Genomic DNA, 23,680 nt, shown 5'->3' with positions numbered 1-23,680 from the left:
GCTAACACGCTCAGCGGCTCTGTATGTGTGACCGCTCCACAAAATTTGCTCCGGTGTAAGATATATCGCAACAAAATACATCGGTGCAGCACCGGAGCAAATGTGTGCCGTGTGAACACCCCTAAAGTCATATTTCGATGAAAAATCAAATAACACATTGATGACTTCTTAACTGTTTAAACTTAATGAAACTGATTAATTTAGAGAGAGAGAGGGAGAGATTTTATTCATCAGTTGTATTTGGAATACAGGCTTGGCTGCACTCTGTGTTAGTGGTTAATTATCTTAACAGCAAAAAGCACTCTTAAAACTTCACTCCCGAGTGCTTGAATTACATTGCGTGATTAACATGCTCCTGAATTAGAATGAGAATGAATTCTTACTCAATTTATCACACCTCTTTTTTTGTCTTGAATTTAATGAGTGCCCTCTCACTGGTCCAAAGGGATGGCACAAGTGATGTAGATTTGATGTACAGTATTTTGGAATTTTACTGTCAGTGTGTTTGGTGATTTTTTTTTCTTTTAGGAATTTTTTCAGAATTCAAAATCTGAACTGGTTACTAGACAATTGCAGAGCACAAATCACAAACAACCAGTCACACCGTTGGACAATTTAGACTCTAACTTTTAGAGTTTCAAATTAATAAAAGGGAACAAAAATGCTGCTTATCTGGATTTCACATTTGGCATTTGAGTATTATTTAAGTTGTCTGATTGACTTCACTGTTCACAAGTTCAGCGCGCTGTAGGCTGCTCGTCAGTGATGGCACGTCACTAACAATTCGACAGTAAATATGGAAAATGCCATTTTTCTTTATGACCGATGATGAGGATTTCTCTGTTTAGTCTCATCGGGCCTGGTTGTCATTTGTCATGCTTATTACATTTTGGCTTCCTGTATCCAACTTCGCCATTAATATTCTCTTCTAGTTGTTAACACGTGAATATTGTAGGTGACAAATGTTTAACCATTCTCAAACAAAGCGTTAAAACTGTGGTCAAAGTCCCCAAAGAATGAAAAAGGTCACAATTCACTCGGGCCCTTTTGTCCTCCTCTCGTTGCTGCTGGTTGAGAGGTGATTTCATAACAACTCCCTGTGGACCAGACTGTTGATAATGCTGTGTCTGTGGATGTTTCAACAGCTGCTTTTTGTTAAATTGCTCTCCCTGGCATTTAAATCTTCAATATTTTATTGCCTTTGCAGTAAAGAGCATCGAGTTGCTTGTGACTTCCATAAAAACTGTATAAATTTCACTTGAACTGGGAACAGGACAGACGCTCTGAGACTAAGCCCTACTCTCACATATATAATAGAAGCGACTCGTCATCTGGTTTACCATCCGTCCATTAACCAAACCGTTTATCCACACGAGGCGTGCTGGAGCCAATCCCAGCTGTCTTCGGGCAGTAGGCGGGGGACACCCTGAACCAATCGCAGGGCACACAGAGAGGAACACCCATCCGCGCTCACACTCACACCTAGAGACAATTGGGAGTGTCCAATTAGCCTGCTATGTAGGAGGAAACCAGAGTGCCCGGAGAAAACCCACGCGGGTTTTCTGGGGAGAACATGCAAACTCCACACAGGGAGGCCGGAGCTGGAATTGAACCCGGTACCTCTGCACTGTGAGGCAGATGTGCTAACCAGTCAATCAACCGTGCCGCTCTGTTTTACCAAACAATTAAAGTATTTCAGGTAGGGTACCAACCTTTTCAGTAGAACCATAAAGTTAAATGCACCTGAGTTTGTAATTCAGCCCAATTGTTGCCAAATTTAGAGTTCGACCGAGCGTCATGCTGATGTCACATCAGCATCTCACAAGAACTCAGTTCAACAGTTATTTCAAAAGAAGCATCACAGAAGAGCATGACATGAGAAGAAAGACAACCCCCTTTAAAGTCTTGCGATTTATTGTGCTGATTTGACTTTTGTTCTTTTTTTGTTTGTTTGTTTGGTTTTTTTTACCGTAAAGTTACAAGAAACTTTCAGTTCATACCAGTGATGCATGAAATCACAAAATGGCAGGAGTTTGACCCTGTATTATTTTTTTAATTTTCTTGGTCATTATTTCTGCTGCCATTATTTCCTATGGGGGGGGGGGAAAAGGTTTGAAAGCAGAACAAATGGTTGACCATCTTGTTCCAGATTATGTTTGCCGTAAAAGATTCCACTGTAATTTCTGTTCAAATGTGAATCGAGAGACGTTTGTACTTAGAGCAGCTGCAAAAGCCATTCATTCATTGTCGTCAGAGCCCGGTCATTGTGAGGTCACCTTGACGTAATGAGGCGTTCCTGATGTCTTCAAGTTATTATCCCACTTGCCACTTGAGCGTCAGGGACCCAAGTCGACTTCCATCATTGAAAACTAAACTGGAACTGATAAACGCTGGAAGACAAGGCTGCCTCTTTAATTCAACAGATCTCATTTGGAGACAGGCTGTTCGTCTGGAGACATCTCAACAAAGTAATAGGATAGCGTACTTGGCTTATTCGGTGACGGTCCTGAATCTGTCCAGGCTGATAAGAGTGCCTGTCAGGACAGGAAATTAAAATTGAAAAACAGCAGGGCTCCGGAGCTTAACAGATCCAGCTGGAATCGTTTGATGCCAAATCATTCTGTTGCATGTGACACGATAAAAATATCTTGTCTCTTATATTAATATTCCATTTGTTTGGAGTTACCGTACTTGTGACATGTGTGCCCCAGGCCAGCCGTTTGGCTTGATTATGTTGTTTTCTCTCTCTCTCTCTCTCTCTCTCTCTCTCTCTCTCTCTCTCTCTCTCTCTCTCTCTCTCTCTCTCTCTCTCTCTCTCTCTCTCTCTCTCTATGTCACCTTTTCTCTCTGTCTTGCTCTTTCTCTCTCTCTTTTTCTGTCTCACCCACCCTCCCTCTCTCTCTCTTCGTCCGTCTCTCATCTCTTGCTCTCTCTCTCAATTTCTGTCGATTTCTCATCAAAAGAGAAACTTGGCTTTTGTGACACATTTGTTGCGAATGAATATATATATATTACCAAAATCTTAATTTCATAGGTAAAGAAATCTCTCTATTAGGGAACTTAAGTGTGAAGATGTGGGGAATTTCAGAAATGTGAAAAATAATTTCCAAGAGGTCCTGAATGAGCTGGACTGTTTGAAGGTTGAGTCAGTCAAGGAATGTGGAAGGAGGAGGTAAATGAGGGAGTAAGTTTATTAAATATTTCTTTATTTGGGAATTCTATTCAGAAAGTGTTGGAATTTTGGTATGGTGATAGTTCCGTAGATAAGCCACACGGTTTAACATTGGAATGTTTGAATGGGTCAAGAAATGTGTAAGGTGGGGATAAATTTGTTCAATATTTTGGGAGATGTTTAATGTGAACATACGAATTTGGCTCATGCTAAATTGTTTTAACATTTTACCTGAATAAGCTGAGGAGTTTGAAGTTGGAATGATTTGACTTGGAGGTGAAATGTGGCGAGGCGATAATTATATAAAATTGTTGTAAACCTCTTGGAAAATTTAGAATAATAAAATGTGGTTTGGTAAGATGATACTATAGGTCCCACGGTGTCCAGAATGTGCTGGCTATTTTGAAGTTGGAATGGTTTGGATCAGGTTACACTGCTTGAATTGGGGGTGAGGCAATGCCTTGCTTAAGCATACCTCGACAGTAGCCATTGAGCAAACTACCATCCAAACACTTTTTTCCCCTGTAACATCTGGATGCCAAATTTTTTCTCCTCAAAATAACGTCAGAAACTAAGTAGCGATTTTGACAGCTAAAACAGCACATTTAGAAGAAAGCCTAATTTGTTTAAAATTTAGTAATTTTTGCCTATTAAACTGCCTTTCATAAGTCGTCCGATGGCTCTTGCCAGCCTGTATCAGGCACTCGCTTAGCTGCTAGCCATTAGCCGCTAACGCTGGTAACTGGTACCATACAATGTCAGTGTAACCAATTCGTTTTTCTTTTATCTTCCTTAACTCATTCACTCCCAAAGACGTATTTAGATGTCTTTTCAGACGCCACACATTTAATCCCAGCTCCTCATTTTATATTTACTGTACCGGTACTTGAAAAGAGTCTGAAAGACGTCTTTGGGAGTGAATGATGTGATTGAACATGATTTCCATATGACATTATATTGATCTTGCTGGCAACCGTTACTGACAGCAATGTAAACTGGCACTCGAGCCTCTACAGTCGGCAAGACAAGCCGCCACACGTTAACGCAGAAAAAAAAATCCTTGTGGTTTTTTTGTTTTGTTTTGTTTTTTTCAGCACTGAAAATAAATTGTACACACACTCCAGTGTTTACTTGGAGTGTTCTGTACATACAAATAGGCCATTGGGGTGAGAACAAGAAACAAGTATTTGACCTGCTTACATTATTTTTGTCATCCTTTGCCGTCATCAGGTTGTAACATATGAATGTAAAGTAACCATGTGTGACAGCAATGCTGCTAGCTCTGTGAGCAGGCATCTTCCCAGTCTACATGTAGATCCAGGAATCTGCAGGCTGGTTAGATGGTTGTCACATGTCTGGCTGTCTTCGCCACTAACTGGCCGCAGTCGCCCTTCTGGCTGGAGGACATCTGGAGGTCTCAGTGTGTCATTTTTCATACATAATTAACAGTAGTTACTTTGCACCGCCTTGGATCTCAGGCCTGGTACACACACATAAAGAACTTTCAAATCTCAAAAGATTATTAATCTGTGACAGACCCCATGCATAAAGATAGAAAGTAAGGCAGTTTTGGTTGTATTGTGTGTGTGGTCTGCTCCAACAATCTTAACACAGCACCCCACACATAAAATCTTTTATTCCCCGTGACGTTTAGATACGTCAAGAAAAGCCACTACGACCACCTACCCATGACGTATTTATACGTCATTTCTGTTTTAGAGGGGGAGGAATTCATGAGCAGAGTTGTAGAGTCGGCTGAGTCACATGTAGTTAGTAGAGAGTGCATTCAAACCAGTAGCGATGGAGAAATCAAAACTAACCCATGAGGATTGCTTTTGTGGAAGAATATATTCCACCATGACTGGGACATGGAGTTGCTGAAAGCAGCAGGATGCTTTTGTCTGCACAAAAGTAAAAAGCAGCCATCAAAAGTGGCTTTGTGTGTACTTGTGCAAAAGCCTCACCGCAGCAAAGGTGCCTTCACAAAGTGAAACCAGAATGCGATTTAAGACATATTGTGTGACCTTGTATCAGGGCAATTGCTTCATTTTGTATCACACACACACACCCACCCACACACGCACACACAAAAATGCATGAACGCGCATGAAATTGCAGGGTGGAGGGAATACACACACAGGCAATTAGTGTTGTCATTACCCAAACGTTTATTGAACGTTAAAAGAAAAGGCGATGTACACAATGATCAACATGACCCTATCCCATTTTTTGGAGTGTGTTGCAGCCATAAAATTCTAAGTCAATGATTACTTGCTAAAAACAACAGAGCTGATCAGTTTGAACATTAAATATCTTGTCATAGTGTATTTAATTAATGATAGGTTAAACATGATTCGCAAATCATTGTCTTTTTTTAAAATTTATGTTGTACACTACGTGCCAACTTCATTGGAATTGGGTTCGTTGTTACAAAAGTGTGGATAGAAAGCACGTCTAAGAAACATACTGAAATGGAAAGCAACAGGGAATTTTTGAGTTTAAACCGTTTGATGAAAGGTTTGGTTCAGGCTGATGATAAATTGTTTCTACGTTGGTAAGATCTCATTCTTTGAGGAAGCAAACACGATTCTCAGCAGTCTTAATGCAAGTACAGTGCATTTTAATTCTCAGTAGCACGCTGGTGTCAAACTCAAGTATCCTGCATATTTGAGATATTTTCTTCCTCCACTACACCTAATTCAAATGATCAGGATACTTATTAGGCTCTTGTATGGTTTGCTGATGAGCCGATCTTTTGAATAAGGTGTGGTTGAGGTGGGAAAGATAAAAACTACAAAAATGCAGGATAGGAGCCCTCGAAGTAACTTACTGTATGAGGGCGGTTAAAGAATCATAGTCAAAACGGACAATAATTGCTGAATTTCCAATTGGGTCGACTGAGGTTTTGTCATACAAGCATTCATTCATTCATTCATTTATTTATTTATTTATTCATTTACCTACTTACTTACATACTTTTTTGTCGACTTGTGTCTGAGGAACCACATTTTTTAATTCCACTTCTGTTAAAATTGTTAACATTAAGGACTTAGACAAGACGTAGCTAGAGTTAAATGGCACATGCTATTGCTACGATAAGGCCATCTCTGAAAATGTCTGTCCCCTTACTATATATGTACAGTAGCATCACATCAAGAAAAAAGTGGCTGATTCCCCCACTGCACAGTTGAATTCATTGCACATCCTATTTGACTAAAAACTGTAAGTCCCAGTGTCAAAAGAACAAATCAAAAGGTGTGATTTGGATGCTTTTTTGTTTAATCGAATTCCACACCCAGGATGTTTACAAATACTTTCAAAAATTCTCGTCTCTTATGGGTTAACTAACATTGTCATACTACAAGAGAAAATTAGCTTCATAAATCTTGATGAATGTTGTTTATTCCAAGTTGTTTGAAAGGACGGGATTATTGCAGTATGATTATGCTCCAAACTCTGAATCACTCACATATTTAGCCAATGGCCAAAGTGTGATCTAAGCTAACATCATGAACCATTTAAGAAATTTGCTACAATTCAACCGAGATTCCCCAGTAAGATGTAGCACAGTGCAAAGTGACCAAAAGCAAAAATTATGTCCAAATGTCTTCAGTCTGAATTCAAATATAGCCAAAAGCTAAATATTCAATATAATTTATTAATGTTCCTCTTCAACAACTTTGTCACCGAAAAAGCCCGTTCAGACATGAAGCAATGAAGCATGAAGGTAAACAGCGTTCGCTCACTTTTGAAGGGAATTGCCAGGTTTTGTTGTAAATAGCAAAAATCTGCAGGCGATTACCAATCACCCAAAACCCCCAAAAGTTTACACGGTACTGTCACAGCCTCTACATGCCACATGATGACAGCAAAGGATTCCTTCCCCTTTATTTATTCGTTCATTCATGTATTTATGTATTTATTATTATTATTATTATTTTTTTTTTTTTTAAAGATCTTCCAATCACTTCAACAGCAAGATTCCACTAAACGCCACCCAAGCAATACTGTTTCTGAGTACAAAAACGGCAAAAATGTGAGTTATTGGTTGAATAAGGGAGTTTAGGTCCCCGTCAAAATCTGCCAATAGACCAATTTGCAAGTGCCGCCCATGTACGGTGGTATACTGTACTTTGAGACATAACTACCGTTGCTTATATCAAAATAATAGCAAGACTTTCATTGTGAAGACAATCCTTTTTGTTCGAAGGTCTTAGCACGCAGCATCAGTTTGACGTCGTTCCTTTGAACAAGCAAATTTACAAAAATGAACAAGGCAAATTTACTCCAACAGAGACTAGCACTGCGTCGTTTGTCATCACATGCATTTCCTTCATTACCAGAGTACTGTAATACCAATCATACCAAGATGGCGCCGGCACGTGTGGCAGCCTCGGTTCTGTGTTTCCTGGTTTTATCCTTGTTTTTGTCATTTTCGTTCGTTTTTGGCACCCCTATGTCGCTTACTGACACGAGAGAAGAGTTGCTTAGCATCAGGGAGTCTACGCTCTGACTTTTTCTCACCAGCACACAAAAACCCACAAGGTAGTTAATAGCGAACGGAGCGGCTGCGCTGTACGGAGCATGGAAACGCTGTCAGCAAATGAGGAAGCGAGCCGATGCACTAGTCGAGCTACGTCAGCGTGGATTTCGAACCTCGCTCCCATCGATCCATTTTGCTAATCTTTGTCATTGGGTGGTATACCCCTTAAAGTTAGGAGGGCCCCGTCAAGGGCCCTCCATCATCTGTCAAAACAAATCGCTGATGCATGTCGTCATGTGTGAACATGTTATACCTCTTTTAAAAGCTGAGTTTCTGGAGATTTGAATGATACCCTACATGTTACAATTGTCAAATTTGAACCGGAGCTTGGGGAGACTTAAGCTTTGATCCAGTAGTGTTTTCAAGTCCTAATCAACATTCTAAATCCATTTTCAAGGCAGATATTGTGAAAGGAAATTAGACGAAAATAAGATTCGCCTTTTTCTTCTGTTTTCAAACATCCATAGTTCAGTGACAGGAGCACTTCCACAAATTCTTACTGGATGGGAGAAATATTCATAAATTGACATTTTGAATATTTCAAAAAGTGACCAAAACTATGCTGATACTCCAAATGGTTCAAGAATAGCTAAAAATTAACTTTGGGTGCACCTTTCCACAGGTGTTTTTGGCAAAGTTGCCCTCGGTTTAAGGGGCTACCACACAACGGTACCCTTACATTACGGAATGTCTTTCCATACTTATTTGTCATGTCCTTGTTTATCGTAGTTGCTTGTTATTGATGATACTAGTGTAGCTTGTACCACCAGAGACAAATTCCTTGTGTGTTCTACATACTTGGCCAATAAAGATGATTCTGATCTTGATCAATATACAGTACATTACTTGATAGTAGGTGTTTAGAGGTGTACAAGGGGCAGTCAAGTAATTTACCTAAGTTAGAGTTCATCTTGTTTCCAAAAATTTCAACAGTGTGTAGTTAAAATATAGTTAAAATATAAACTGTTAAAAACCTGTTTGAACGTATCTGCTTGTTGGACAGATGATGATGATGACATCATTTGCAAAATGGCTGATAGAAGGGGGGGATATGTTAAAACGAATTCAACTTCTACTGAAACGAGTATTTTTAACTCCACACTGAAATATGAACTGCAAGTTGGGTGAAGTGAACATGACTCATTACTTTTTGACTGCCCTTTGTACATCCAGCCATTTTCGATGCCACACTGAGCGAAAATATTCTATTCGGTGTTCCTGACTGACTTTGGCACTGCCCAGGGGAATGACTGCCAGTCACTTGCAGGGCAAATACTATGGAGAGACAGACAACCCACACTGCCCTTAATAAAGTCAGCTGGGTGAATCGCAACAGTCACTAAGTGGTTGTAGCTGTATTCAAATTAAGGGCAGAGTACCATAGAGCAAAAAAAAAAAAAAGATGATGCGTTCACCATACCCCTCAAATGATACAATATGTCCTAATGGTTACCAACAACTTTGAATTTGTTTTTTTGGATTTAGGCTTGGTATTTTAGACTTTGTTTGTCGGCCAAAAATTAACGACTTTACAAATTCTAAGGTGACCACACCAGCTACAGTGTGGGCCACAGCCGTTGAATTCTTTTTGACAAGACTTAAGCTGTTCTTGCGCGACTTGAAATGTACTTGTCTATCTTGTGTGTCTGCAGTGTTTACTGTCTCAGCCCAAGTTCTGGGCTGTGGAGGTGACTGCACTTTGCCTCAGGACCAAACTGGAAAAAGGGAGTCCCCGATGTATTGAGAGAGCCATGATGCAAACTCAGGTAAACTACACGGCGGGTGAATGTGGCGTGAACATCAGCTCATCATTCGTGCTCCAAAGATTAGGGTCTGACCAGAATATTTGGGCAGCGCGGTGGTTGACTGGTTGGTGCGTCGGCCTCATAGTTCAGAAATGCAGGGTTCGATTCCGGCTCCGCCCTTCCTATGTGGAGTTCGCATGTTCTCCCCGTGCCTGCGTGGCTTTTCTCCGGGTACTCCGGTTTCCAAAAACATGCGTGGCAGGTTCATTGAACACTCTCAATCGTCCCTAGGTGTGAGTGTGAGTGTGGAATGTTGTTTGTCCTTGTGTGACCTGTGATTGGCTGCCAACCAGTTCAGGGTGCCCAAAGACAGCTGGGATAGCCGGAATCTGTCTGGATTCTGTGTGGATCAGCTGTCAAGATGCATTGTTCGGGAAGGCTGAGACAAAGCAAGTCATAATGACAAGGTTGAAAGAGCTTGATGTGGAAGAAGGCTCACCGCAACCCCATTGAACACCAGTGGGCTGTACTACTACGGTGGCTTGGAGGACTTGTGGCTCATGGAAGGGTCGGTGTCCATGTCCCGCCTGGACTAACAGACCGAGACTAATGACGAACAAATGCGGAGAACAAGGCACCAAACCACAAGTAGCTTGGGTTGTGATGCTATTGGCTGTATCCTTTTCACTCTGTGACATGTCTCCTCAGAGGTTTCTGTTATGTATGTACATCCTATCCTATGCAAATGCAGTTCACATCAAAAACAGGAAATCATTCGCTTTGGCCCCTTCTCCATTTCCCGATATGGAAGCCAGCCATGCATCCAAATGGACCCACAAAATGTTTCGATTTTTTGATCTGCATCAACTGAAATGGAAATGTCAGCGTTATGGACAAATTTTGTTTGACTATATTGCTTTCCTTTTCTTTTTATACCCACTTTTATGTGGAATTGCATTTGTGCCACATAGATAATAAGAGGAAATACATTTCTATCAGTATTGGTTATTTGGAACAATAACCAATGCGCTGCCCATTTGGGAAGACTCCAGAGCAAAAGTTAAAGTCAGTTTGATCGAGCTTCTTCACATATCGTCATTGGATTTCGATTTTATTGCTGTAAATGTTCTCTACCCTCAGTGATTCACATTGAAGTTATGTGTAATAAGCCGGGTGTATTGTGGAGTAGTCGAAATTTGACATGTCTATTTTGGGGGCTTGCTATCTAATCAAAGGTAATAGCATCTCGGTCGATAAAAATGATTTGCCGTAATCCTTTGTCCAAAAGAAATATCTTTATTTCTGCAGCGCATTTTATGTTTTCTATTTCAGGCAATAGTAGACCATTTTGAAGACAAGAACTGTCCCTTGACTGAGCGTCTGAAAGTCTTTTACTGCTGCCATCCTCCAACCAGATGGGTTGTCCAGGTAACAAGGAGTGTGATTGTTTTTTTTTTGTTTTTTTTGGTTTTCTGTGACACATTCAGTTGTGTGGCCTTCACATTCACTCCGTATGTGAGGCTCTCGAACATAAACAACCTCGCAGTTCTGTACGAGGTGACATTCGAGCAGCGAACAGATTTAGCGTCACCAATAGGCTTCACAAAGACTGTAAATGAAATGATGTCCAACCAAACCAAAGTGTGGTCATAAAATTTATCCCAAATAGATTTCGACGGAATAAGATTTAAGTCCGTGTTTACTTTGCTGTTTTCCAATGTTGGCCGTGGTACCTTTGAAAATGAGGCGATGGTTTTCGTCAGCAAAAGGATTGCATGAGGACCCAACTATAAAAGAAATGTTAACATCTGTTGAGCCACAAAGCTTCATAATTGCTCAAAAGACATGATAACATGCCTCAGATATGTGTACAAAAAAAAAGACTGCAGAAATAGAATAATTTACACTTGTCTGAGGCATCGACGGAGGAGGAATTCCTGAGAGAGGGAAAGAGCATTTTGAGGAGTAGCGCTCATCCAGGCGCCATATAATAACTGATAACAGCAATAAAGCCGGAATTGAAGACTCCCTATTGCAGCCTGGGGACAAGAAAGTAGGTCGAGCCTCTTGATTGCAGCTAGTGAAGCGATGCTTTTTTTTTTCTTGGAGAATGGCCTGCAAAAAGAAGGGCTTTTATATTGTCAGCTGGTTGAAAGTGGGCTTGGTGTGAGTGTGCTTTGTTTTCATGCCAAATTTTATATTCCATTTATATCCTACTTGTTGTCTGGCAGGGTCACTCATGACAAACAGCTTCCTCGGTGAGGGACAAGACAAAGCACAGCTCAAAAGAATCGTGATGATAAGTTAAAATTTTGGACTTCGTTTTCCTGCAGATCTTGAAATCTGAAAAGGCAATGTGGGTCTCCTTTCCTAAGGGTTCACCACCTGTGGGAGGGGCCAAAGGGGTCTGGTGCTTTATGAGCTGGGCAGCAGCCAAAGTCTTTGCTGTCCAGTCCCCGGCTACAGAAACACGCTCTCGGGACATGCAATGGCACCTCTCAGGGAAGAAGCCCGCGCTTTTGTGAGAGGCAGAGAACTTCTGACTAGACATAGTGAGACTTGCCCCTGCACAGTTTGGGCTTTGGTGCCAAGCTTCTAGAGAGTGGTTGGTCTTTCTTCCACTCTGCAGTTGCGTACGGCGAGAGGCGCAGAGCAGGTGTGGGCATACCTATTGCTCCCCGGTTTGGCACCTGTTCGTTGGGGTTCACTCTGGTGGACGAGAGGGTAGCCTACCTCCACGTTCGGATGGGGGACTGGTCCTGACAACTGCTTGGCCCATCCACCTCCTTTTTAATGGTGTCTTTGGAGGGTGTGCAGCAGAGTGGTGCCCCTGGGGACTCCCTCATTCTGCTCAGAAACTGAAGTGCTCACGTGGGCAATGACATTGTGTGTGTGTGTGTATGTTGGATAATATGTCAATCCAAGAAAAAAATTATTCCGGCTTTCTCGACAGAAACAGTTGGCGACTCTTCTGACAGACCTTGCCTGCATCAGTTCAGCTCTACTCATTTACGAAAAGCTGCAGCTATGGGAAGATGTTATCATTTGCTACGAGAGACTTGGGCAACATGGCAAGGTATACAAACTCACATTTAGATTAGGAGAGACTCCCAAAAATCAACAATTTGTCCAACAGAAAATGCACTTCCTGCTTTAATTTCATCCACTTCTTGCCGGCTTGTGCCTGAATTACTTGTGCTCCACTGGTTACTGCAATGTCCTCAAGTTGTTCCACAAGATCAACAAAAATGATCATCCATTTCAATAAATGTATCATTTCCCACCCCTTGGACCAAAACTAAAACTTAAAGACAGATGTGAAAATCATGGATGCTGATTTCAGTCTGACTAAATTTTGCACACAGTGTTATGCAAATCTTACAGGTAAGAGGATTCACTTCAGTCCTTTGTTTCCCACTCAAGGTTCATAAAAGAAATACAGACGTGCTGTAATGATTAGAAAACCACAAAAAGCTGGAAAACTGAGTTGACCAGTTGTTTTGGCTGTTTGTTTACATTGTAAGTTTCTCTAATGTATCCATGCTTAAAGATTTTGTAATTTAAAAAAATAATAATACACCTGTCATACTTGATGAAACTCAGCTCAACATCATTACTGTGGCACTTTAACTACAATCACAGCCCTAACAAAGTGCTGTTCATATAGCATAAGACATTTATTTCAATAATGATACATACCGTATTTTCCACACTAAAAGGTGCACTGGATTATGAGGCGCACCTTCAATGAATGGCCTATTTTGTATTTTTTTTTTAAATTTATTGGACGCACCGCATTATAAGATGCAATCGGCAATTCATCCACTAGATGGAGCTACGCTCATGGAAATGCCAACAGAACATTACACTACACTACACCCTGATTTACATAGCAACGAACAGATGTCAGGAAAACGTATTTAATAAAGCAGCGACACAGTTCACTTAACCAACAGCAAGTTATAACATTGACTCGTTAACGTTGAATTCTCTTGCCGCTGCTCTATTTCTGTCTTCATCTGCATACCTGATCGCCTTAAATTTGAACTCTGCATTGTCAGCATGTCTCGAGCAAGGGGCCATTTTGGGGTCGAAATATTACCGTAATGACCATACACAAGGCGCATCGGATTTTAAGGCGCGCTGTGAGCTTTCAAGAAAATGGAAGGCTTTTTGGTGGGCCTTTTAGGGCGGAAAATAGAGGTAAATAAATATGTTCATTTCTAATTAAAATGTACAAAAGCTGCCTTTCATGTTGCCGTTTTGCATACATTGCTCTCTTTGTACGCATGTCGTATGAAGCTGTTACTGGATAAGAGAGAGGAGCAGATTTAAAATCTCCAGCGACCCGTATAAAGGCTCCGGGATCTGTGGATGTTTAACGAGACATTGAAATTGTAATCCGCTTCATTCATAATGTCATTCACATGTAAAAGATAAGATACGATAAGATAAGAAAACCTTTATTAGTCTCGCAGTGGAGAAATTCCAGATTCACAGCAGCAAAGTTATGAAAGGAAGAAGTAGAACAACAAAATATAGGAGCTGCTGGAAAGGCAGCCACTCTCGCGGCGCCATTTTGAAGTCAAAATAACAAAAATAACACAACACAACACATAGGACACAGACAGTCGTGCAATCTTCACCAATTTTCTGCATACACTTTGTTGTCTGAAGCAGTTATAGATGAAAGAGGAGAGGATCAAAGTGTCCTTTCACCAGTGGATCAGAGACGTCATGCTGAAAATGTGCACACGTCTGCTACAAGCTAAGTTTTGAAAGCAAACACGAAGCTGTAGCGTCCATTGACGAAAAGAGATTAGTTCACTTCTCCTGTCCCACGTAATCCGCTTCAAACTCCAAGCCGCGACTCCCAGTTCCAAATCCGCATTGGCGCTCCGCGCTAACGCTCCTTTCTTCTCATCGTCGGCTCCTCAAGACTTACATCCATCCAGCCGCAGACCGTTCAACAGCACCGATCTCTCCGCTGAACAAAGCGGGGCTGTGAAAAATGCTGCCCATTACAGGCGCCCCGGGACTGTCCAGCAACGACAGTCAAATGGCGCCGACATTCCTCCCAGTCAAAAACAGTGCTGGTATACCCATGCTGCCGAGAAGGCGCAACCACCAAGCACAGAGTCTCCTCCTTGATGAATGTCGTGGCCAAAAAATGCTGAAAAAAGTCCACATCAGGTCCACACGATGTAACAACAAACACAAAGTGACAAAACAAACACAAAAACAACAAAAAAAGCAAGGCTCATGAGAGCACTTGCTGACGGCTTGGCGCCCGAGTCTTGTCTTTAAAAGGGGCTAAAGGCACCAGTTTTGTTTTGTTTGTTCACAGATCATACCGGTTTCAACAAATACAGTCGACTGAGCCTGAAAATGAATCACAGAAATCTGTGGCTAATTGATGCTCCCTTATAATTGCGAGAGAAAAAAATCGGGGGAAAAAATTATTAAATGAGGGATCAAGGGGAAAAAAGCATGACTTGCAGGATAATGCCCCCCCCCCCCCCAAACAAGTAAGCAAGGGTGACGGAACACACACACAAGTCAGTGATAATGGGCATCTCGTCTCTGTAACACCTTTTAACGTGTAAAATTAACATGCTAAAATGTACATTAAAAAGCGCTTGCCTGCTGGGCCTGTCTGTGCAACACACCTACACAATTCATCAAGGACTGTCATACTGTCTGTTACAATAGACGTACAGTCAATAAAATCTTAAGATCTCTCAAATTCTGAGGTGCTTGTAGACACGTGCATGGAGCCAAACAATGAAGACATATGGTCACCACAGGACAGGACGACCACATATTAAGGAAAACAGAGACACAATTGGAGTCAAGCTTCTTTATATTTTGAATTTTTCTTCATATTAATGAAAAAATGGAGCGTTCAAAACCACAGTTCTTTCTGACCAGCAAAAATATTTTTGAAAAAGGGCGCCCAACTCATTTCCAAGTTTAGGTACCGGTAAATCAAAAATGACAATGTTGTTTTTTAAAGGGGGGTTTCAAGGGGACCTTCAACAAAGTGCCATTGCTTGTTATTAGCCAGGAACGCATATAAAAGCAAGGAGATTTTTCAAGCAACTAACAAATATAATATTACCCACTTGCGATTTTAAATTGGACCAGAACATTACGAGCATAGTGCTGTGCTATTTTTACATGCTGCTGAGATGTGACAAAATGTTCCTCAAATGTTCATTAAAAAGCACCTGCCTGCTGGGCCTGTCTGTGCAACACACCAACACAAGCTGGGATACAAGCCCCAGACAACGCTTCCGACACATGTGCTGCACTCATCAATCATTTGAACACTAATTCATGTCATTGATCGTGCATCGTTCATACTTGAACCGAAATAAACTCAACCTCACCACTTGCAAGTGCATCTACCGTATTGGCCCGAATATAAGACGGTGTTTTTTTGCATTGAAATAAGACTGAAAAAGTGGGGGTCGTCTTATATTCGGGGTCTAGACATTATACCCATTCACGACGCTAGATGGCGCCAGATATCATTGAAGCGAATGTTGAACTTTACTCCCCAGGCCAAAGTGAACCCCTCTCATGAAGAATAAAAATAAAAATAGCGGTAGCACGAAGAAGAAAAATAAAAAATAGCGGTAAGAAAGAAAAGAGAAGAACATAGTACAAGAGATAAATGGATAAATGCAGAAAATGGAGAAACGTAGCAACAATCTGGAGAAAAGTGGGTCGAGGATCAGCCAGGTTAACCGGCAGCTCGGGAGAAGTTATGATGTAATTTACATTTCAAAAACCAGAAGCCATTCAGTTACGAATGTGATTGCACTTTAGTTACAGCACATTCGACAATAAAGTTGTATTCAATTCAATTCATTCATTTAATTGTTCAGATATTAAGATTTGAATGAGGCAAAATAACATGCTTTTTCTCTCATATACAGTATACTGTTATAATCATTTGTTTCAGATGTACTGTAATTATTTTCTGTATAAAAATTGATTTGGTGTTCAAAAAGTATTTTTTCAAACTTGTCTTGAAAAAGAGGGGACCCGTCTTATAATCAGGGCCGTCTTATATTCGGGCCAATACGGACCACCTCCTCAAGTGGTCTCGGTTTGGCTGTTTCGCTCGATGTCACAACACTGTTTGAACCAGAACCGAGGTGACAAGTGTTTTTTCATGTGCGCAGGCTGAAGAGGTCGTCCGCAGGGAGTTGGAAAAAAAGGAGACACCGACTCTGTATTGCCTACTAGGGGACATTTTAAGAGAGCATCAGCACTACGACCGGGCTTGGGAGCTGTCAGGCCATCGCAGTGCTAGAGCCATGCGCTCCAAAGCCCTGCTACATCTCCGCAGCAAGGAGTTCCAGCAGTGCGTCGACTGCTTCGAACAGTCACTCAAGATCAACGCCCTGCAGGTACAAGTTATTCCGTGCAGAATTTTGATGGGATGTTATGGTTCACTTGGAATGTCCCCATGAAGTTGTTGATTTAGAACATTCACCTGCCCAAGTGAATGGAACTATAAATCTAAACACGAAATAAAAATGAAACTGAATGCGTGCAGTGACTGTCTGCCTGTGTGTGTGTGCGTGTGTAGCTTGGTGTGTGGTTTTCCCTCGGCTGTGCCTACTTGGCCTTGGAGGGCTACGAGGGAGCGGCCAGGGCTTTCCAACGATGTGTGGGACTGGAGCCAGACGTGAGTACCAAGATAAACATTCTGATGAAACGTTACAGCAGTAGTCAGGGGGAAAGAAAAAAAAATTGACAAACCCATAAATCTATTGCTTGACAACACATTTCTTTTCACTTGCTCATATCTCGCTCTACACACACCGTCTCTCGTGTCTAGACTGAAGAAAAATAATGTCATGCCGTTTGAATAACAACTCTAAATATTATTGAGGCCTCCATTGTGCCAATTTAGGAATTGGCGATGATTATGAATTATTATGATGAAACAAAATGCTGCTTTTTCCTGTTGAATGTCAATTCCCTTTGATTTTTCACGCAGTTCTTATTGACTCGCTCTTTTATGAAGAGTTCAACTCGTATTGAAAATGACATCAACGGCAATTGGTTATCGCGCAACACTACTCGGCTGGAGTTTACGAATGACTTGCTGCTCCAATACTTTTGGAGGGCACTCCATCACATCGGCGTCTGACACATGAGTGTGTGTCGAAATCAATTTGCGGTTATCAGTTAGTAGGAAAAAAATCAATAACTTTGTTTCAGGATTGGATGTCGAACTCATCAGACTTGGGTCAGTTGTACTTGAACTTGTTGCAAGCCTGTGTCAAATATTTTGGTGTCCTGAAAATATGATTGTGCAAGTGTTTATGTCTTAGTTAGTTGGCAGGTACAGTGGGAGGCTAAAAGAATATTTATCCTTTGGAATTTCTTACATTTCTCCACAAATTAGTCATGAAACAGAGCTTCATTGAGATCACAAGAATTTAAACAGTCTGCTGAAACTAACACCACCCAAACACACACAAAAACAAACATGATTACGTTTTTAAATTTTTAGAACATAATGTGTAAATATTCAAGTTCTCAATTTTGCCTCCACACATGGCGAATGTTTTGTTTTCACATCAATCAAATTTGGTGTCATCGGTCCACAAACACATCCAAGTGCTCTTTTGCAAACTTCAAGCGTGCCGCAGTGTTTTTCCGAGACGGTCATCGCTGCCTCTTTGCTGTCCTTGGTGAATCAAGGAATTTTTATTGTCATCCCAACGCACATTTCCACATGATATGGCATGAAATACAACAGCCGAGGTCGCAGCTTAGCTCACCAATTCCCAAGACTCGTGAAAATAGAAATAAATAAGGTGAAAAGAGAAAAGAGAGGCTTGTTCATGGCTTGAAGTTGTGCAAAGATGCAGTGTGGCAAAGGTGTGAAATTTCACCTGATATCTACAATGTCATTTTGCACAAAAAAATAAAGTGGACAGTGCACAAAATTCCAAAGGTTTCAGATACCCCCCCCCCCCCCCCCCACACACACACACTCAATGTAATTTGTTGGCTGGAGCCACCCTGGCCTGGCCAATTTAAAATGTCTAAAAACTGTTCATATTTGTAAACGGCTCTTAAATTTTCAAACCCAAAAGCGTTCTAATCTCAAGAGGTAGAACGAATGAATGGAATAAACGTAAGATGAATTCAGCGCGCACACGTCACTTCCAAAGCATCTGTGGAATACTGTAGATACCAGTCTATTGTCTTCTCATCTTAGCTCTTTTTTTCCACGTTATTCCATTGTGGTTTTAGAATGCAGAAGCATGGAACAACCTCTCGACTGCATACATTCGCCTACGAAATAAGTAAGTGAAAGCCACTGCTGATTGTATTTCAATGACTGACAAAACAATGGCTCACAATAAAACTCATTTGACCAGGGAGGGACAACTGGCGGCTGGCATGTTACCGCACTTGATTAATTCCCCCCCCCCCCCCCCCCCAAAAAAAAACATATCTTTATAATAATAATTATAATTATTCGTAACAAATGCCAAATTCTTTTTTTAAAATGCTGATAAAGATTCAGTTTACGTTTTCCATGAAAAACTGGGCAAACAGAGGGGGCGGGTCTGCAAATATGATGGTGCCCAATTGCAAATATGCAGGAGTCGACTGGAGTTTGAAGTTGTCATCACCAGATGGGAGACTTGTCTTACACTTGGTCTTTAAGTCCGATCCTTTATTGTACTTGTTCACAAAAAACAAATCTGACCTCTAATGTGAACGTCACCCGTCCATGATGCGACACGCATGCGCACAAAGTGTGACATTGAGTTACATGCACCCCCCCCCCCAAAAAAACCCAGACATCACGTGACACTCTTTCTACGCAAGTAAATAAGGTATTTGGCTTTTGATGACATACAGTATATGTCGGATGTGTACGGATGAGCATCCGCACTGCACACGCACAATCTGATTTGTACTGTTCACACTGCGTGAAAAAAAAAACGTGTTGCTTATCGGCAAAAAAAAAAAAATCTGAATTGGGCTGCAGTGTGAATATGATCCTGCCTGATACTGCCCGATTCTACAACCTGAGTAGCCCTAATCGTTGTTTGCGGCTTTGTAATGATAAGCAGCACAAATATACAATCTCAATAATATTCTGAATTATTTTGAGTGAGTTGATTTTTATGGGAAAAAAATGTTCAAAATGGGTTCTTGCGCTCAATATTGGTTACTTATTCAGCAGTTTTGTGCCGTCCTCAAGAGAGCCTATTACAAAATTAGAGTGTGTGGTTATTTTGTTGTTAGCTTCAAACACTTTCTTGGATAGTGGATCTTTTATGCCTGCATTGGAAATTATATGATCAAAAATGACATATATCAAGAGCATGTATTTTGCCCATATTTAACAACCCCCCCCCCCCCCCACTCCAGCCTTTAAGTTGTCCATCCCTGCAGACAGTTTGTGTGGCACTACAAAAATGGGAGTCAAGTGTGATTTTTGAATAATGAAAATAATTAGCAATTGCAAACATTCTTTACTTGGAGCAACACAACAAAGACCATCCAAACATTCTCGCTATTTTGCATTGACAGCAACTCCTCAAAAACATTTTAAAATGGACCCATATAAACCATTAATATTTGCTGCTTCTTGCAAAATTGAAACAGTTTCTCCTTTTTTTTTTTCCCAGAAACAAGGCCTTTCGCACCCTCCAAGAAGCCCTCAAGTGTAATTATGAACACTGGCAGATTTGGGAGAATTTCATCGTGGTCAGTGTTGACATTGGTGCCTTCGCTGAAGCCATCAAGGCCTACCATCGTCTGATGGATCTCAAGGACAGATACAAGGACATCCAGGTCAAGAAAAAAACCCTCAAACAAACTAAAAACACTTCCCTTGACACCTAAAGTCCACGACAATTGGCTCATCTGAGTGCTTTGAAACATACTCAAGATCGGTCTCCTCCTCTGACATGGTTGCAAGAGGTGGGGGATACGTGTGTCCAATATTGATGTGTCTTGCGGTTCCCGTCACTGCTCTGGCCCTCCTCAACTTGTCATTTCCATACACGGTTAACATTTGAGAGAGCCAGATGACTTCCTGACTATCTAAACGCTTTCACAGTCACGATCATTTACCCACTCTCAAGTCGTGTTTCACGCAGAGCGACAAGACGAAATGCTTTTTGTACATAGCAACATTTCTTAAACTCGTTGTCATTCGAAAAAGAAACCACAGGGTGATTTACAACATGGAAATGCAGTATCGATCATGTCTCAGGAATATTACTCCCACCAATCTAGTGCATTCAGCACTCACTCTCAAGCAACAATTTAAGGCTCCAACGTCTGCACTTGTTGTGAAATCAGATTTCCTCATCCAAATTGTACTTTGAGATTCGTTTTTTTTTTTCTTTCTTTCCTTTCCTGAACATGGATCAAGGCATCAGAGTGCAAGCGATAGAATGGCCAATAAGTTAGTGGAAGGTATCAGGCTTGATCGCGCTCTCTCTCTCTCTCTCTCTATACACATACAGTAGTCAGCCGTTTACTTCTGTCTGGCAGTACAGTAATCCCTCGTTTATCACCGTTAATGGGGACCGAAACCACCCGCGATAGACGAAAATCAGTGAAGTAGCGAACCCCCTCCCCCCACCGTCTAGGTATATGTACATGTGTATGAGTATAAATAATATTTATGAGGCCAAATTTAATGGTATACACGCATGTTTGTAGTAATCAACATTACTTCATGCTATATACTAATATATTTAAACATGTACTGTATAAGTTAGATTAGTGTATGAATAATGAGATACAGTAAACACATACATGTAGTCCTCTATATGTTGCTCTATGTGACTCGCTGTTGTTTGCTGACTTTCACTGCCTCTCGCGAACCTTTTGTGAAGTTTTTGCGGCATTCTCGCTTTAAAAAAAAAAATTCTATTAATGTTTGAAAAAAATCCACGATGCACTGAGGCCGCGAAAAACGAACCGCGAAATAGCGAGGGATCACTGTAGTTCAGGGGTGCCCATTATGTCGATCCTGATCTACCGGTAGATCTAAGACAGGTCCCAAGTAGATCCGAGGAGTGTCGAGGAGAAAAAAAACAAACAAACAACCATTTGTGTGTCTTTGTACATGTTAGTAATATATTTTTTTGTGTTAATGTACGCTGCACCCTAATCATCCTATCAGTCTCATTTTCACAAAAAAACATTTAAAAAATAAAATAAAGCAGGTAAATCTTGAATATACGATGGCGCATGATTACTTCACCGGAGGTTGTTCGCGCTCAGCAGTCTGCAATTGCAGCTTTTGATCAGAGCTGTTGCGCTCTATCTTTTATCGTCATTATTCTCATTCAGAGTTTGCTTCGTGTACAATTCACCGAGGGCACGGGCAAAGAATAGGAACCTAGGAGGGCCCAGGGAAGCACTTTAAAACGGTACGTGTGAGCTACGATAGTTAACAGGCTGCAAAAGTGCATTGCATGCCTCCGTTTCAGGCTGTTTCTCATCATGGCGTGCGTGTGTGTGTGCGTGTGTGCGCGCGTGTGTGTGCGCGTGTGTGCGTGTGCGTGTGTGTGCGCGCGCGCCGGTAAGGGTAGGTCCCGGGAGGTTAATTGATCGAAAAGTAGATCGTCGGTCCAAAAAGTGTGGGCACCCCTGCTGTAGTTGGTTGAAGTGCACATAAAAGTTGACCAGGTGGGATCCGCCAGTCAATAGACAGGAATGGACATGGCCGCTGTATGCACTGTGGGGAAACATGCGTCATGCACAGCACCAATTGGCCAGTACGTCATAAAGAAGCATCATTGGAAAAGCACGATTGAGCACCTTGTGCAGTCAAAAAGTGGTTACTAAATATGCAGTACTGTGGTCCCTAGTTTATCCGATTCCATTCCAAAAATAACCCGCGATAGATGCAATCCACTAAGTCAGAAGCTTTTTATTTTTTATTTGTATTTTTTCTCCAGTTATTCCATTATATGTCCAAAGGCTGGAACCGTCACCATTATCACTGTCTCGCATTTCTCTCTTGTTTTAAACACCCTTCAACAATGTTCAAACATTCACAAGAAAAATGCATATGCAGTATTATTATGATTACAAATTTACCTTTCGGAGTCCTGGAAGTGGGCAGCCCAATGGTCGACTCACAGTGCAGAGGTGCAGGGTTCAATTCCAGCTCCGGCTTTCCTGTGTGGAGTTTGCATGTTCTTGCGGTGCCTGTGTGGGTTTTCTCTGGGTACTCTGGTTTCCTCCCACGTTCCAAAAACATGAACGGCAGGTTAAAGGAACACTCTAAATTATCCCGAGGTGTGATTGCAAGTGCGGATGGTTGTTCGTCTCTCTGTGCACCTGCGATTGGCTGGCAACCGGTTCAGGGTGTCCCCCGCCTACTGCCCGAAGACAGCTGGGGTAGGCTCGAGCCTGCCTCGGACCCTTGTGAGGATAAGTTTATCATAGAATGGATGGATGGATGGAGTACTAGAAGTCCATTCAAATAAATTGCATCTCACACAAAAGTTCTCTTCGGCGCAGATATGGACACGACCACACCCATCTCCACAATTTGCATCCTTTAGAAAGGCAGATCAGTTTTCTGTGCAAAAGCGTAAGACAGAACACTTGGCAAAGTATGGCCCGGGAGCCACATCTGGTCCGCCTACACTTTCCGACCGGCCCGCACAGTGAAGTCAAACGTCAAACATGCTATGACTTTATTTTGGAACTAGTGCTTTTATGTGCACACACAGGGATGCGAGTAAAAAGGCCTGGTAGCAAGCAGTGCACTTAGCCAACCTAGGAACATTTCTGCTATATTTCACCACTTCTCTGACAACTCCAGCAACTATTTTGCCTCAAAAGGAGACCAGCAAAAATAACAGCAGTGGTCCTCATGTTAGCAACGTTCTTATTGACTGCACGGTGGAGGGAAAGGGGCCAAGAAGATTTGGCCTGATAGTACAGTACAGCAGGGGTTTTGAATCCCGTTGCTCGGGGGCCGACGTCCTGCATGTTTTCCATCTCTCCCTGCTGCAATACACTTGATTTAAATGATCAGAATCATTATCCAGCTTCTGCAGACCTTGCCGATGATCTGTTTTTTCCATATGGCCGCCCCTTTGAAAAATTAATTGCTCATCCCTGGCATAAGATCTATAAGAACAGTCACTGCTACTTTCAGCCTGGAATTATGAGCATGACTGATTTATTGTTTCG

The 23,680-nt window shown here is 41.6% G+C and overlaps 1 protein-coding gene across 2 annotated transcripts in view; it reads left to right on the top strand.

Annotated features, from left to right (window-relative positions):
* The window catches only part of ttc27 (tetratricopeptide repeat domain 27), an 81,265-nt gene that overhangs the window by 51,477 nt on the left and 6,108 nt on the right, over positions 1 to 23,680 (top strand). For both annotated transcript variants that reach the window (XM_086122516.1, XM_086122515.1), the window contains exons 10-16: positions 9,368 to 9,481; positions 10,793 to 10,888; positions 12,414 to 12,536; positions 16,654 to 16,881; positions 17,064 to 17,162; positions 18,746 to 18,798; positions 20,140 to 20,305. In XM_086122516.1, coding sequence (XP_085978642.1) covers positions 9,368 to 9,481; positions 10,793 to 10,888; positions 12,414 to 12,536; positions 16,654 to 16,881; positions 17,064 to 17,162; positions 18,746 to 18,798; positions 20,140 to 20,305 — 879 coding nt within the window. The remainder of the gene's footprint in view (positions 1 to 9,367; positions 9,482 to 10,792; positions 10,889 to 12,413; positions 12,537 to 16,653; positions 16,882 to 17,063; positions 17,163 to 18,745; positions 18,799 to 20,139; positions 20,306 to 23,680) is intronic.

Source organism: Hippocampus guttulatus, chromosome 10 (genome assembly GCF_054856545.1).
Source record: "Hippocampus guttulatus isolate MCC_2025c chromosome 10, RoL_Hgut_1.0, whole genome shotgun sequence".
In the NCBI taxonomy this organism is placed as follows: domain Eukaryota; kingdom Metazoa; phylum Chordata; class Actinopteri; order Syngnathiformes; family Syngnathidae; genus Hippocampus; species Hippocampus guttulatus.
This window is presented reverse-complemented; position numbering and strand designations above follow the sequence as displayed.